The sequence below is a fragment of the Aotus nancymaae genome, unplaced genomic scaffold, assembly GCF_030222135.1.
Source record: "Aotus nancymaae isolate 86718 unplaced genomic scaffold, 86718_ANA_hifiasm-v0.15.2.pri h1tg000014l, whole genome shotgun sequence".
Lineage (NCBI taxonomy): Eukaryota > Metazoa > Chordata > Mammalia > Primates > Aotidae > Aotus > Aotus nancymaae.
In genome coordinates, this window is record NW_026988425.1 from 37,560,346 (window position 1) to 37,576,619 (window position 16,274).

Genomic DNA, 16,274 nt, shown 5'->3' on the forward strand with positions numbered 1-16,274 from the left:
GCTTTTCAGGGAACAAAAGTGGTTGGGAGGAATTTTCCTAGGGCATTGGATGTCTCTGGTAACTGCAGAAACACACCGGGCAGACATTGCTTCACTTCTCTAATCTCAGCTTGTATTTGTCTATGTTGTCTTGGCATGGGGACTTAGGTGAAATGGATTCCCAGCCAAGAGAGAACCTCCTCCTCCTTCAGCCCTTTCTCTCCAAAGATGGAAGGTCATTCAGTCCCTGGAATGCAGTGACAGGGTGAAAGGGGTGCAAATCTTCAGGCTCTGGGAGTTGGTGAGAGGCCACCAGTGGTTTGGGGAAGTAGAGGGGCTTGATGAGAGCAGGAGACGTGAGGCCCAAACCCACAGCAACTCCAATAGCGTGCAATAGTGTGTGAGTGTATGTGTGTATGTGTGTGTATGTGTATGTATGAATGTGTAGGTACAGATGCATGTATGTGAGCCTCCAGGTAAAAGTCAAGTTCAGGGTCTATTTTGGTCAGATACCTTTGGTGGCAAGTAACAGAAAGCTCATCTTAAAATGTCTTACCCATGAGAGGTATTTACTATTTCATGCTACAAGGAGTCCAGACCGACACTGGATCTTGGGTTGATTAATTAAGAGAAGTAGTTGTACCATCAAAGATTCCAGTCTCATCCATATTTCTTGCTCATTGTCCTCAGCATCTTCTCCAGAGGCCACTCCCCAGCTGCCCATAAGCCGCACGTAAGAAGACTATATCCAGTGGAAGTCAAAAAGACTTTTTTCCTCATATGACTCTTTTTAAAAGAGAAGGAATTCTTCCCAGAATTGTATCTCTTTGGACAAAAGGCATACGATTGTGTCTGTCATTTGTGCTGCCACATGCCTGCCCGTGAACAAATCACTGGCGAGAGAAATAGGAACCTCTTGATTGACTTGTAGCCAATCGGTATACCCAAGGCAAACGGGAGAGGGAAGCAGCCTCGAGCAAAAGTCTGGGGAAAGCAGGTCTCTAGGGAACAGGCAGTGCTAGGTTGCTCTGCACCTAGCCTGGGGACCGCGCTCCTCCCTCACTGCTCTGAGACCCTGCATGGGGAACGCAAATTGGTCTCTTCCTGACTAGATCAGGTTCTGGGAAGCCTAGACAATAGTCCCCTCCACTGTTCATGATTGAGGACACTCTGCAGACACAGACCCAGCTGTGTGGGACAGAGAGAGGGATGATACAAGTGACTGGAGAATGGACAAAGAAACTTTCCCAATAGCGTTATGCTGGCAGCAATATTAAATTATGTATCCGCCTATCTCACCCTTGATTCAAGGACCTCAGCCTCCCTCTTTTCCCTGTGCAAGATGAAACACTGATCATGCTAATGAGAATGAATTTCTGAGCTAGTCTATTCCCAAGCATTGCTAAGAGCACGTCAGACTGTGAACCTATCCCTAGCCATGGCTGTAGGGCATGGAGCCGGCCTCGCCTGAGCACCCCTCCTTTCCTGGAGGTTCCTGTTCTTCTCCACCCTGGCTCTGCCTCAGCACCGCTCCAGACCATTCACCTCTCAGGCCATATTCCTTGTCTGAGACGCCTTCACCTGAGCATTTCCCCTGTCTACACCTTGCCCCCAAGGACAGTCACTGGCCAGAACTGGCCATCCACAGCCATGGTCCTAGCCCAGGGTGGCTGCCGTTTTGAGCCTCTTGGTAGTTGGGAAACACACTTTCTGTTGGGGAATGGGGCCCTGGAGTAGTAAAACAGGAAAGAGAAAAGAATGAGGTGTGTCAGGGGGTGCAGCCTAAGCCACAGCATTGGCCATAGTCTTGCTAACCTGTCACTCAGTGAATGCTCTCTGGTGGAGGTTCACGGTGCTTAGCGAGGGAGACTGCTGCTGAGCGAGCAGTCCAGACCTTAGACCTGTGGTGCAACTCATGGTGATGAAGTAAGTGTCAGAAAGTGCCAGATTATCCTTAACATCTGGTTGCTCAGGGCTGGCAGACAAAACTGGAATTACTTGGAAACAGATGTTGGTGGTTGATTTGGTGGACTTGTTTGTGTATTTCCTCCAGGGTGTCAGGATCAAGATCAAATGTGTTCATGAGGTTTAAGACAACTGCCAAGGATGGCCTTTTGCTGTGGAGGGGAGACAGCCCCATGAGACCCAATAGTGACTTCATTTCCTTGGGCCTTCAGGATGGAGCCCTCATGTTCAGGTAACCAACCCCCTCTCCAGTGACCTTCAGCAGCACCTTGCAATTTTCTCAGACAGTACAGATCGTGCCAAACAGAGTGATTCAAAAGGGAGCCAGAACACCATCTGCTGGAATTGGCTGAAGCCTGAAGCTCCAAGTTTTATTGGGGGCTCCTGGTCTTTCTTTCCAACATTCATCTTACAGAGCAGGAGTCAGCAAACTATGACCTGCAGGCCAAATCTGACCCACCACTCTTTTGTAAATAAAGTCTTATTGGGGCCAGGCACAGTGGCTTACGCCTGTAATTCCAGCACTTTGGGAGGCCAAGGTGGACAGATCACTTGAGGTCAGGAGTTCGAGACTAGCCCGAGCGACATGACAAAACCCTATCTCTACTAAAAAATACAAAAATTAGCTGGGCGTGGTGGTGGGTGCCTGTAATTCCAGCTCAGAGGGAGGCAGGAGAATGGCTTGAACTCGGAAGGCTGATGTTGCAGTGAGCTGAGATCGTGCCATTGCACCTCAGCCTGGGCATCAGAGCAAGACTTAATCTCAAAAAAGAAAAAAAAAGTCTTATGGGAATACTGCAGTACTCTTCTTTTTCTTTTTTCTTTCTTTTTTTTTTTTTTTGAGAGGGAGTCTTACTGTTGTCGCCCAGGCTGGAGTGCAGTGGTATAATCTCAGCTCACTGCAACCTCTGCCTGCTGGGTTCAAGTGATTCTCCTGCGTCTGCCTCCTGAGTAGCTGGGATTACAGGTATGTGCCACCATGCCTGACTGATTTTTATATTTTTAGTAGAGATGGGGGTTTCACCATGTTGGCCAGGCTGGTCTCGAACCCTGACCTCACATGACCCACCCGCCTCGGCCTCTCACAGTGCTGTGATTATATGTGTGAGCCTCCATGCCTGACCCATACTCTTTCATTTCTATATTGTCTATGGCCATGTTCATGCTTCGGTGGCACACTTGAGTAGCTTCAATAGGAACTGCATGGCAGAGCCTTAGGAATTTACCGTCTAGCCCTGTGAGGAACAGTTCTGTGTTCTTGCTCTAGGGTGTTGCTGCTGCATGCTCCTTACTCACAAATTAGGAAGGAGCAGAAAGAGGACTTGGATACTGCCAAGCATGATGGCCAAGCATGGAAGCGAGTACTCAGCCTAAGACTCAGGAGCTCAGGAAGGTGTAAAACGCTAAGCTCCAGGAGCCCTGACTTTAAATTCTGACTCTGCTCCCCATTAGCTGTGTAGAGTGGGAAGGAGAACCCCTGCTTTCCAGTGTCTGCTGCCAGAGGAACAAAGCACAGATTCGTGTCTCAATAGATCCACCATCATGAGAGTTTGATAAATACTTCTTGGGTGTTACTGATAGGGCAGTGCCAGAAGTTCTTCCCTCTTTTAAATGAATTTAGACTATTTACAAATTTGTCAAATGGGTAGCTATGAAGTAGTTAAAGAATGATCTGAATGATTTCTCCCCACCCTTCTTACCAGAATGGGTGAAAGCTGAGCTTCCAGGGGGCAGGGACTGTCTCATGTAACATGAAAACACTTCTCTAGAGATTGTCATGACACATTGTCACACGAGGTTAGAAATCACTCATCTAGACAGTGGCTTTCCAAGTGTGGTCTCCAGACCAGCAGCCTCAACATCACCTGGGAACTTGTTAGAAATCCACATTCTCAGGCTCCACCCTAATCTACTGAACCAGAAACACTCTAGGGGTGGGATCCGGCAACCCGTGTGACAGCCATTTCCCCAGGCAATTCTGATACCCTCGAAGCTTTGAGCTCCATGGGGGAGGCATTTCTGGGGCTGCTACTTCTTACTTCCCCCTCTGATGACTAGCTCGAGTGTTCGCTCAATGATATGAAAATAATTGGAATTGAAATAGACAAAGGAGGGCTCATTGGACAATGGAGAAGTTGAGGACTTAATTCTGGGGCTCCTGTTGGTCCTGTGCTAAGATTACTGACAGCCCAAGTAGGATAACAGAAATCTTTCCATTTGAATAAAAGGCGTTTTGAGAGGAAATGTCACTTGTCCAATGTCATGCTCATCCCTAAATAGCAGAGCATGCTAAGTGACTCAGTCCTGTGATTGTTGGGGACCTTGGAGAGTCATGTGTAGTTGAGGCTGGAGGCTGGCAGGTGAGAGGCAGCTTCTCACCATCTCCGCTTTCCTGTCCCCCACGGCCTCCCACCCATTGCTGACCCAGAGGTCAAACACAGAGCTCTTTACACCCTGTTTCAGGCTGGCGGCCTCGAAGCCATTTTCTTGTGGTTTTCCTGTGGTTAACCTCATCAAGGCCTCAAGTACTTGATTGTGCCCAGAAAAGAGAACTGAAACAGTAGCTCAGCTGTGGGTGGGATAGTCCAACTTCCCCCTAAACTGTCAGCTGAACCTATTCACCACCCACTTTACCCCAGCAGGGAAACAGGGTTGGCTCGGGGCTGCCACAGCTCCCACCAGCTCCCACGCCGACCCGGATAGCCTTTCCCCTCTCCCACCTGCTTAGGATCCTGGACGTATTTCTTGTTACCATTTCTTTCTCCGGTTCCTGAAAATTGGCCCTGTGTTTTCCTTCTAATCCTGGAGTTCTGATTGTGTTCTGTGTGAGATACATGGCTGAACCCAGGCCAAGGCCGACTTCCGTGCCTGCCCCGGTCCTGGAGCCGCCCCATCGCTGCTGCTCTGTTCTTCCTCCATCTGTGCTGTTATTTCACCACATCCACGCCCCCAGACACTGATGTAGGGAAGCGCCCTGGGGACAGAGAGGAATTCCAGAGTAGGCCAGTGGTTTGAAGATGTCACTGGGGAGCTTGTTTCAAAGGTAGACTCCTGGGCTTGCTCCCTGAGATTCTGAGGCAGTAGTTGCAGTGGGCACCGGGTCTGATTAGAAACAAGAACTCCAGTGGTTCCAGGAACCATGCCATGAGAAACAGAGTCCGAAGTGGCTTTGGAACACACATGCCTGATCCCCCATGTGAGCTCATGCAAGTTACCTAAGTCTGAGCCTCTGTCCTGTCCTCTGCAAAACGACAGAGTTTGTTGTAAAAATTAAATGAATGAATTCATGTAAAGGGTTCAGTGCAGGGTCTGGTGTAGCTAATTAAGGATAACGATAAGAAAAATTATAATCCATGGTCAAGCGTTTTCTGAGTTTTAGAAGCCTTTACTTCAGAGAGAGAACATGTAGTAACGATTAAAATGTAGTTATTTTTATTACTGTTATTGTTATTTTTAATAAGTCATGAGCCCTGCCCTTGCAGAGCACGTACTGCGCAGTCTGGAGAGTGAATCGTTCTACAGAGCAGACAAAATGTTCTTGAGGTTTCAGTGTCTGATCCAGGCTCAAAGCAAATGGAAGAGGAATCCTACAATAATAAAATATAGTCTCAACTTTCATGACTTTGTTCACCTAAATGCTGATCTTTTGGCTAATTTAGTGCTCAAAGCCTTTCTGCTGGAGAATAGGGAAAAACAATGAGATGCTAAAAATCTATATATGTATGTAGACTTACAGTTTTGGTGCAAGATTTAGCAGAAAAAAAGGAAATCAAAGTGCTCAGAGAAAATGAGTGTGTTTTTCCGTTTTCTGCTGTGTTTTTGTTTTGTTTCACTTTGTTTTGTGATTGTACGTGGGGCATAAAGCCTACCACCGGCGGGTTTTGTGAGCATCGCTTGACCATTCACAGTGAACATTGCCTGCTATTTTCACCTCATCACATTGTCATGCAACGGAGAGAGGGAAGAGACTTGACGTTAGTGAAGTGCCTTCTGCTACAGTTTAAATGGGACATGATTAAAAGTGCCACCACAGGAAAGCAGGAGGGTGGCCAGGTGGTTTCCAAAAGGCGTCTCTGGAAGGTATTCCTGGGTGGCCTGCCGTGGTGCTCTGCCTCACAGCCTCTAGTGCACACCAGGCTGAGCGGCTTGGAATAACCCATCACGGCAGTCAGATTCCCAAGATGTGGGTAGAGAAGTTAGACATGAATTTGGCGATGGGAGGGTGGGATGGGGAGTGGGCGGCCAGACCATCATGGTAACACGGTATGAAACATTACTCATCATAGAGCCCTTCTTGTTCCTGATACTCTAGTCTAGTGCTGATGTTTCTTTATGTGAGGGCATTAAAAAACAATCTTGATAACATTATGCTAAGGGAAGTAAGCCAGTCACAAAAGTAGCAAACACTGATTCCACTCACATGAGTTATGTAGAAGAGTCAAATCCATGGAGTCAGAAAGTAGGAGGCTGGTTGTCATGGGCTTGGGGGAGGAAGAATGAGGGGTTATTTAATGCAATGGTTTAGTTTTGTAAGATGAGTTTGGAGATTGCCAGCCCGTCAGTATGAATATGTACTTAATGCTACTACACTGCATGCTTGTTTCTACATTTTTATACTGAGGCATAACTTCCATGCTGTGTACACCTGTTCAGTGTTGAGCTTGATACATTTGGAATATGTAAGCATCGAATCACTACCACCTAGAACAAGATATAGAACATGTCTACCACCCAAAAATGCTCCCTCATTCTTCTCCCGGTCAAGGTAACCACTCTTCTTGGTCATTTATTGTTATATAAATGAGGGAGCTTTTTCTGGGTGAGTATCAGCATGTCAGGGGAAGTGGGAGGTTCTTTGGAGGGTCTGAAATCGTTTGGAATTGAGGGATTGGGGAATCAGGCCATGGAGAAACCAACTGAGTTACCCCCACCCAGCATGATGTCTGGATTCCTGTCTGCCAGATTCATGGTTGACTCCGTAGAGCACATTCTGGCTCTTGGCCTGAACGGGAGAGTTGTTGGGCTGGAGAACAGAAGGAAGCGCGCCCTCTGTCTAGATGGGATCTTAGACAACTGAAGAGGTTTTCATTCACTGGATCACAATTGTGTTCCAATCCAGCCTCCCTGCACTTACACAGGTCACACTGATTCTGAGATCTGGGTGTTCCAGACTGCTTTGGTTATATATTGACAGCTTGTTGGCTTGCTGTCACACATGGCTACTCTTCCAGGAGAGGTGTGACATATTGAAGCCTCAGTGTCAACTTTCTCCTTCCTACCAGTCCTTTGGGGTGCATTGTCAACCTCGTATCCAAGCTGCACTAAGGGCTCCCTCTGTTTGGAGTGGTGGGATTATTCATTTGGCTCCTGTGATGTACAGTGCTTCCTACATGTGTTATGTTACTTAGCATTCCCTACAATTCTTCTGGGAAGGGATTATTAACCCCATTTGACAGATGAGATTATTTAGGCTTGGAGAAATGAAGCAAATTGCCCAAGGTCACAGAGCTATTAACTGGCTAATCTGGGGATCAAGACAAGTCCGTTGAATTCCAGTGTCCATGCTTTTTCTATCACCCCACACTGCCTCTCAGAACAGCCATAGATAGTAATTCAGCTAAGTTTTCTCCCACCAGCAGCTCGCCCTACTTCCTATTCTTTCAAGAAACCTTTAGCCGCCAAATCATGAAATCTCAAAATTCCACCACCAGGCTGTTTTATACAAGGAGATACTTGATGTGGGAACATTCATTAGACCACAGTGGATTTTTCAGGGTCAGAGTGGCAGCTTTGTCCCAGGGTTTGTCAAGTCACCCCAAGTCCTATTCTTGGTTAAATGTCAATGGGCTGTGTGACTTCTTTGAGCCTCCATTATTAAAGGAATGACCTATGGTGCTTTCTCTGGAGAAAGCCAAGCACTTTCTATTCTTGCTGTTTTCTCAGAATCAGTACATGCGAGTGTTTGGTAACTAATCAGGTTTTGTCTCAACATCCTTCAATCTTGGGCAATGAGGTGAAGGAGAGATGTGTCTCTTACAAAATGAGGAGGGAGTTATCCCAGGTGAAACATACTTCCCTTCAAAAGCATGGCGGCATAGGCTTTATTGTATTATCCAGGGAAAGTCTGGGCAGCTGGCCCAGTTGCCTAAGCTAGAATAGTCACTCACTAAATATTTGTTGAATTAAATTTAATTAGAGTAATTGAATGGATACTGGATGAAGAGGGGAATTTCTCTCTGGTAACAACATGTTCATGTTTTTGAAACCCTTGTGGTATCAGCGTATCTGGGAATAGAAATAGAAAATAGGAAGCCACTAGAGAGACCTGACATCAGAGTTAAACAGAGGATGAGGGCCGAGGATACACCAAGTTCAAGTTCCACATTAGCCTTGTGATTTTAGGCAAATTCCCGTAATCTCTGTGGGGCTCACCCTACTCTGCAATGTTCAGTTTAAGTAGAAAAGTGAAAACAGATGTATTCATTTCTTAGGCCTCTGGTAATAAATGACCTCAAATTAGGTGGCTTAAAACGATTGAAATGGGCTCTGGCAGTTCTGAAGGCTGGAAATCCATGATGCGGTGTGAGGGCTGGCTCCTTCCGGAGGAGCTCGGGGAGAATCGGCTCCTTCCGGAGGGGCTCAGGGAGAGTCGGCTCCTTGCCTATCTCCCAGGTTCTGACGGCGGCTGGCAGCCCTTGGGGTTCCTTGGCTTGTAGATGCCCCACTCCAGTCCCTGCCTCCATTGTCCCATTGGCGTTCCCTGTCTCTGTGTGTCTCTGGCTCTGTGTCCAAATCTCTTCTTATATAGATACTAGTCATATGGGATGCATGGCTGCCCTAATCCAGTATGACTTCATCTTAACTAATGACATCTGCAAAGACCATATTTTCAAATAAGGTCACATTCCAAGGCTCTGCGTAGACATGAATTTGGGGGTGGGCGGCTAGACCATCATGGTAACACAGTATGAAACATTACTCATGATAGAGCCCTTCTTGTTCCTGATACTCTAGTCTACTGCTGATGTTTCCTTACATGAGGGCATTAAAAACCAATCTCGATAACATTATGTTACTAGTAAGCCAGTTGCAAAAAAGACAAATACTCCATGATTCCACTCATATGAGGTATGTAGAAGAGTCAAATCCATGGAGTCAGAAAGTAGAAGGCTGGTTGTCATGGGCTTGGGGGAGGAAGAATGTGGGGTTATTATTTTTGCAATGTTTTTGTTTCATAAGATGAGTTTTGGAGACTGCTAGCCAGACAATATGAATACTGCACTGTGTGCTTAAAAATGATTACGATGGCCATGGTTATGTTATGTATATTTTGCCATAATTAAGAAGTCTGGTAATTTTTAATTTCATGAACTAGCCTGTAAACCCACCACCTTTTATAACCATCTTGTTTCGTGTGAAGGAAGCTGCATTCTGAGTTCCAAAGGACTTTTGGAATGAGAATCTTCTGTGAACAGTGTCTACCTGTGCCTCAGTGTTTTATTCTGTTTTCTGTCTTCTTCTCCAATGCCTTAGCTATAACCTGGGCAGTGGCGTGGCATCCATCATGGTGAATGGCTCCTTCAACGACGGTCGGTGGCACCGAGTTAAGGCCGTTAGGTGAGTCCCCCCCATAGCATGAGACAGAGCCAGAGCTGAGCAGCGGTGGGATGCGGTGTCCAGTTCCCTGGTACTGTGCTGTCCTGTTCCCCAACTTTGCCTGGGATCCTAGTACTCCCGATCCAGGCCATTCAGGGCATTTTTCACCAACTCCCACTGTGCCCTGCACTGACACTAATAGGCCAGGGAAACTGAACCCTCAAGCCTTCACTGAGCAGTAACCTTCCAGAGAAAAAGCCTTTTGATGGCTGAACTGGAGGAGGCCTTGAAAGTGCAGGGTATGTGGGCTTATTTAAAGAATGTTTGGGTTGTGCGTGGTGGCTCACACCTGTAATCCCAGCACTTTGGGAGGCGAGGTGGGTGGATTGCTTGAGCTCAGGAGTTTAAAACCAGCTTGAGTTACATGGTGAAACCCCATCTCTACAAAGAATATAAAAATTGGCTGGGTGTGGTGGCACATGCCTGTAATCCCACCTATTCAGCAGGCTGAGGTGGGAGAACCGCTTAAGCCCAGGAGGTGGAGGTAGCAGGATTGTGCCAGTGCACTCCAGCCTGGGTCACAGAGTGAGACCCCATCTCAAAAAAAAAAAAAAAAAAAAAAGATTGTTTCAGGTCTCATTGTACTGGCAATCCTCCCCCAGCTTTTTTTTTTTTTTTTTTTTTGAGAAAAAGTCTTTCTTTGTCATCTAGGCTGGAGTACAGTGGCGAGATAATGGCTCAGTGCAGCCTTACTTGACCTCCCAGGCTCAAGCAACCCTCCCACCTCAGCCTCTTGAGTAGCTGGGACCACAGGTGTACATACCGTCTGCCTGGCTGTTTTTTTATTTTTGTAGAGACAGGGAGTCTCACTATGTGCCAGGGCTGGTCTCAACCTCCTGGGCTCAAGTGATTCCCCCGCCTTGGCCTCTCAAAGTGTTGGGATTACAGGCATGTGCCACTGCACCCAGTCACATTTTTTTTAAAACATTACCTGAACCTTAGACGCTGTCAGTAGTTCATCCAGCCCCAATTACTTATCTCCCCCAATTACATATCACAGAGGTAATCACTACGCTGACTTCTGATTAACTTTGGATGAATCATCCCTTTGCTCTTCTTTATATAATAGTTTTACTATTAATATCTTTGTCCATATTTCTAACAATATATTTTCAGAAACCACATAGCAGACTGAAACTTAGAAATGTCAATCCCACATGTTAGATAAAGGTCCCAGGAGAAGATAAGCTGAATCAAAGCCCTGGCTGGGGTTCCCTGAGGATTTATCATAACCCTTTCTGGGGAAGTCAGTGGGTGAAGTCATGGGTGAGGCCTGGGAGACATGGGGCCCACTATGGCTACTTTCCTACTCAGCTTCCATGTAGGCTCTGATGGGGGAGCCTTGCTGGGCCCCCATCCCCTGGCTGCCAGGCCTGCCTTTGAAACCCTAGAGGAAACGAGGATACAGAGGCAGATCTGTGCCTCTCAGCTTCCCAGGTGGCCTAGAAAGCCCTTGAGAGAGAGGGTGATTTTGATGAAGTCCCACCTCTAACTTTCTGAAAAATGAAATGTTTTCCCATAATGAATATCTACATGCTTGGATTTCAAATAGTTTCTAAACTACAAGTCAAAAATTCATGGAGTCCACCTAACTCCAAAATATTCCAAACTCTATGTCTTCTAACTTCTTCATTTCTCTCTCTTACCCATCTTTAAAAGGACTTGGCCAGAAACATCCAAAGGAATATGAAATGCTTGAGCTCTTTACCTCTAACCACACTTGATTCCTACAAATCCCCACCCTGGGAACATCAGGGAACAGCTTTCTCTTAGTTTCCTTGGGTGGAGATCATTGGTAGAATCCTCACACATTGTGGAATAATTTGTAAACCCTCACAGTTGTTGTGGTTTAATTATGTATATCAAGATACACACTGGTGAGGATACCAGGCATTTCCTAGACATCTAAGGAAACTGATGTTAAATGACCTTCCCCTAGACTATACAACTGTTTGTGGGAAAAGCCAAGATTAGAATCCCAGCTCAAAGCCCTTTCCATCCCACCCCATGATGCAGCCCACTCACTGCTGGGATTTCACATGTTTATGAGGGATAAGGCAGTGGAATGTTCTACAGGAAGAACTTAACATGTCAGAGTGTCAGGGATTGGCACCATGCAGATGGCTCAGCAGACTTGGCTTTTCCTACTGGCATCATGGATACCTCTCCTGGTGAGTCTTAGGTTGCAATGAGGGCTGAACAGAAGGAGTTGAGCCCAGGAACTAGATGAATGGAAGAATTCCAGCAGATGCTGTGAGTTGTGAGTAGACAGGCCTAGAAGGGAGGGTACAACAGATCTCACGGGGAACTGGGTCAAGGCCATGGATATCAATTATGACAAGAAGGATTGGGTGGATATCTTAATTCTCTGTAGCATGCTCCAGGGTTAGAGATAGGAGTGCCAATGAAGAGGAGATTGCCCAGGGGGCCTTGCTTTGGACACTGTCTTGCTCTGGGGAATCCTGGTCTTGCAGGCATTAATCCCAGCGGAAAAGAGAACATAAATTCCAGTTTATTAAACATCTCCAGGTGCCAGATACTTTACATACTTTGTCTCAGTTAATATTTACAGCAATTTAGGTTTTATAATCTTCAGTTTGTTGATAAAAATGATACTATGATGATGATATTGATAACAATAACAACACACTCCTCTACCAGTCTTTATAGAGCAAGATACATATCAGGTATCATGCTCTGTGCTTTGTATGCATAACGTCTGATCTCCACAATAATATTGGGAGATGGACATAGTTATCTCCATCTCAAGTGAGGATGCTGAAGCTCCACAGATTCAGTCTTCCATTCATCTTCTAGGATGAGCCTTAAATTATTCCAGACACAGGAGATACATCATTGAAGAAAATTAACAGCCTTGCCTTGAGGGTCTTGCATACTAATGGGAAGCAACAGACAATGAGTAATAAACATGATAAAGAAGCATATTATTATGTTAGAAGGTGATAGCACATTTTTTCAAATCTAAGATGCCATTGATTATAAGGTATATCTTCATTTCAGAAATCAAAAATGAAAAATTCTTAGAGTTTATGAACTAGAGTAATTAGAAAAACTGGAATATCTTAGAGTAATTATTTTTTTAAAGTCAGGGCAAGCAAGGCAGGCAATCCTGCCTGTAACAGCATTCAGATATGGGATTCTAAGAAAGCACTTCCCAAATGAGAAGTTTGTGATCTCAAGGATGGAGACAGTAAAAGTTCTGTAAAGCTCTAGAAGAGTTGCTTTTAAGAAGTGAGGTCTGAGTGGGTCCACCCCCAAGTTCTATAGAAGCAAATGTATTTGCTTGAAGAAGGCTGGTGGGGCTAGATAGGTTTGGAAACAGCTTTGAAAACTGCAAAGCCCTTGCCACCAATGAACACCTCCCTTTTCCTCTCTTTAGAGTCACTTTTGGATTCTGTGGGTCCTTTAGAAACTTCTGAGCCAGTCTTCCCATGGACCAATCCTCTACCTACAAAAACTGCTTCATTGGCTTCTCACTGTACTTGGAATCCCAGCTCCCCATGGCTTGCCATGCCTCACCACCAGCTCTCCTCCCCTGGGCTTCACTTGAAAGTTCTTACCTGGCTCGCTGCCACCTTCAGGATAAATTCTCAGCTCCCTAGGCCAGGCGCGGTGGTTCAAGCCTGTGATCCCAGCACTTTGGGAGGCCGAGGCAGGCGGATCACAAGATCAGGAGATTGAAATCATTCTGGCTAACACAGCAAAACCCTGTCTCTACTAAAAATACAAAAAATTAGCTGGGCGTGGTGGCATGTGCCTATAGTCCCAGCTACTCAGGAAGCTGAGGCAGGAGAATCGCTTGAACCCTGGAGGCAGAGGTTGTAGTGAGCCGAGATCATGCCACTGCACTCCAGCCTGGGTGGCAGTGAGACTCCATCTTAAAAAAAAAAAAAAAAAAAAAATTCTCAACTCCTTACAAGCTCTTGACCGTTTGCTTGGGACTTCGTCTTTCCCAGCTCCAGTGTTCTCTGAGTTCCATCTGTGCTAACCCCTGGTCTTTCTCTTTGCTATTTTTACTTCCCCTGTTTGCATAATCTTCTCCTTCAGTTGACTTACCTACCCAGCCTACAAGACTCGTTTTGGACAGAATCTCTTCTGAGCAGCTTTTTCTGACCATCTCTCTGATAACTGTCCTCTCCCTAGTCTAAGTTAGGCACTGCTGCTCCAGTGTAATTGCACAGCGCCTTTGCGGTCCTCTGCCGTGGAGTGCTGGCGCTGTGTTGTCATTCACAGTTTGACTTTTCGTCTTCCTCAGTAGACCACAGACTCCTGAGGGCCACAGATGTGCCTTTTGCTTTGATTTCTGCAGCCCCATCATGTAGCACAGTACTTGGCACATAGTGGGTGCTTTAATACATTTGTATTGAAATGAATGAATGATTGAATGAGCTCCAAAAATGCTGGGCTTTTTGTTTGGTGTTTTGCAGGGATGGCCAGTCAGGAAAGATAACTGTGGATGACTATGGAGCCAGAACAGGCAAATCTCCAGGCACGATGCGGCAGCTTAACATCAATGGAGCTCTGTATGTGGGTAAGTGACCCTCTACCAAAACTAAATCAGTCCAGGGCTTTTCTGGTTAGTCTTCCATTTGCCGTGCCAAGGCTGTGCACTTTGCTGGATCAAATACCTGAAAATCAGGAAACCCTCCAGATATTCCATTCTTTCGTTTTCTGAACTGCTGACTCATGGCTGAGGAGGCAGGAAGGGCTCCCTTCAATGTTTTTATGCTTTGAACAGATCCACCAGGAAAACCAGGCTTTTCTTGTTTATAGAACAGGAACCTGCTAAATATAGCTCCATGAATTCTCCCTGACAAAAGAGGACCTGTCTTTTTGTCCCTTTGCCGAATGGAATGACTAATATTTCTGTAAATGGCTTGTAATTAATTCACTAGTAAAGACACATAAAAATGAAAAGCTGTTTTTATCTTTATATTTTCTATTGAAAGCATTTGGCATCAATGCATTTCTTTTGGTTTTAAGATGGTATCAGTTGTAACTACACACTGCATTCTGTTAACATTATACCACACTTCAAAATTTACTAGACACTATTTGGTCTCAAGGTGGTCAGTTGGGCCAGAAATCACACATGAGAAATGAATTTATAGCTTTTGATCATGTACCAAATTGATCCAAGTCAATCTGTTCCTTCAAGGATCATTATAAAATATAGAGAGATGAGGTACTGAGAAGTTCAAGGCACCCACAGCCCTCACGGTCCTATTAATCAAGGGATGCCTTGGTCAGCAGATATTCAAGGGCCCCAAGTGGAACCCTGACCTTGCCCTGCTGACACCTGCCCTTGGCTCACCTCATCTCCCTCTTGCTTCCTGGCAGGTGGAATGAAGGAAATTGCTCTGCACACTAACAGGCAATATATGAGAGGGCTCGTGGGCTGCATCTCTCACTTCACCCTGTCCACCGATTACCACATTTCCCTCGTGGAAGATGCTGTGGATGGGAAAAACATCAACACTTGTGGAGCTAAGTAACACCAGCTGGCCTTGCCCAAGGGACAGAGCCTTCTATTCTGAGAATCCCGGGGGCCCTGAGACCCTGCCTGATGCTATGTGCAGAGGCCCAGGGGCCAGGTGTGTTTCCTCTCACAAGGAGAAAGTACACACTGATGAGAAACTGAGAACCAAGACAGGCATCCCTGGGTGGCCTTTCCTGCTGACACTCCGCAAGCTGACCCAGCAGAATCCTCTGTGTAGGAAGCATCGGACTTTGTCCATTGACTATGTAGCGGCTGCCAGAGATCACACATCAATACAAATTCCAGAGCCTGTCTGCTGTACTCAATGACTGAGTTGTGATTCATAGTACATTAAAGAGAGAGAGAGAGAAAGAAACCCGCAGGGCAGTATTAAAATACTTCTCTCCTTCTCTCCTTCCCTGACTCATAACACTCTTCCTGACAGCAGAATGACTGTGTGACCTTGAACTTCACATTTCCCACCTTGGCCCATGGATTGTTTGGATTAACCCCTTCCACTCCTCACTGGCTGGCTCACTGTGTTCTGACCAATCCATGAAAATAAAGATGGAAGGAGACCAAACACAGAATCATAATCATAATGCGACCCCCCTGCCCAGAGCTTACCTCGAATGTGAAATCCCTACTTTTTATAACGCAAAGTTAAGAAGCTGAGCTCCATGATTTTGTAGCTGTCCTTTTGTATGTGTATATTTTTATAGCTGCAGACTGTCCACACAGTATACTTTTGAAAGTTTGGGTGGATGACCCTGAATTCTTGCACACCTTTCCTAAAAATTTTCTCCCAAAACAAACTTGTTTGGGCCGTTTCTGGTGTCAGTGGAATGGATAGGTAACTTGGGTGGGCGACTTGGGGAGCTGACCATTCTCTTTTGGTAAATGTTGACGGCTCAAGGGGATGAATATGAAGCTTTCCAAGATAAGCAGATTAAAAGGAACATGTGTCACCAAGGTAGGTCACTGTCATTTTTGTTTTAAGGGGGGAGATAGCTGTAGTAAACTTGAATAAAGGGGACAAAGAAAGCTAGAACTTACTCATTCTTTCATTCATTCACTTACGGAGGTGTTACTGATTTTGCAGAGGTCAGGTCTGTACTAACGGACACTAACGCAATCAGTGTTTCTAAGACTGTGCAGGGGTGGGGGACATGCC

The 16,274-nt window shown here is 45.8% G+C and overlaps 1 protein-coding gene across 2 annotated transcripts in view; it reads left to right on the forward strand.

The window, feature by feature from the left end:
- The window catches only part of EGFLAM (EGF like, fibronectin type III and laminin G domains), a 221,792-nt gene extending 206,008 nt beyond the window's left edge, over positions 1-15,784 (forward strand). For both annotated transcript variants that reach the window (XM_012460023.2, XM_012460024.2), the window contains 4 exons: positions 2,033-2,176; positions 9,478-9,561; positions 14,049-14,152; positions 14,962-15,784. In XM_012460023.2, the coding sequence (XP_012315446.2) occupies positions 2,033-2,176; positions 9,478-9,561; positions 14,049-14,152; positions 14,962-15,116 (487 nt within the window). In that variant the 3' untranslated portion in view covers positions 15,117-15,784. The remainder of the gene's footprint in view (positions 1-2,032; positions 2,177-9,477; positions 9,562-14,048; positions 14,153-14,961) is intronic.
- The last annotated feature ends 490 nt before the right edge of the window (positions 15,785-16,274 follow it).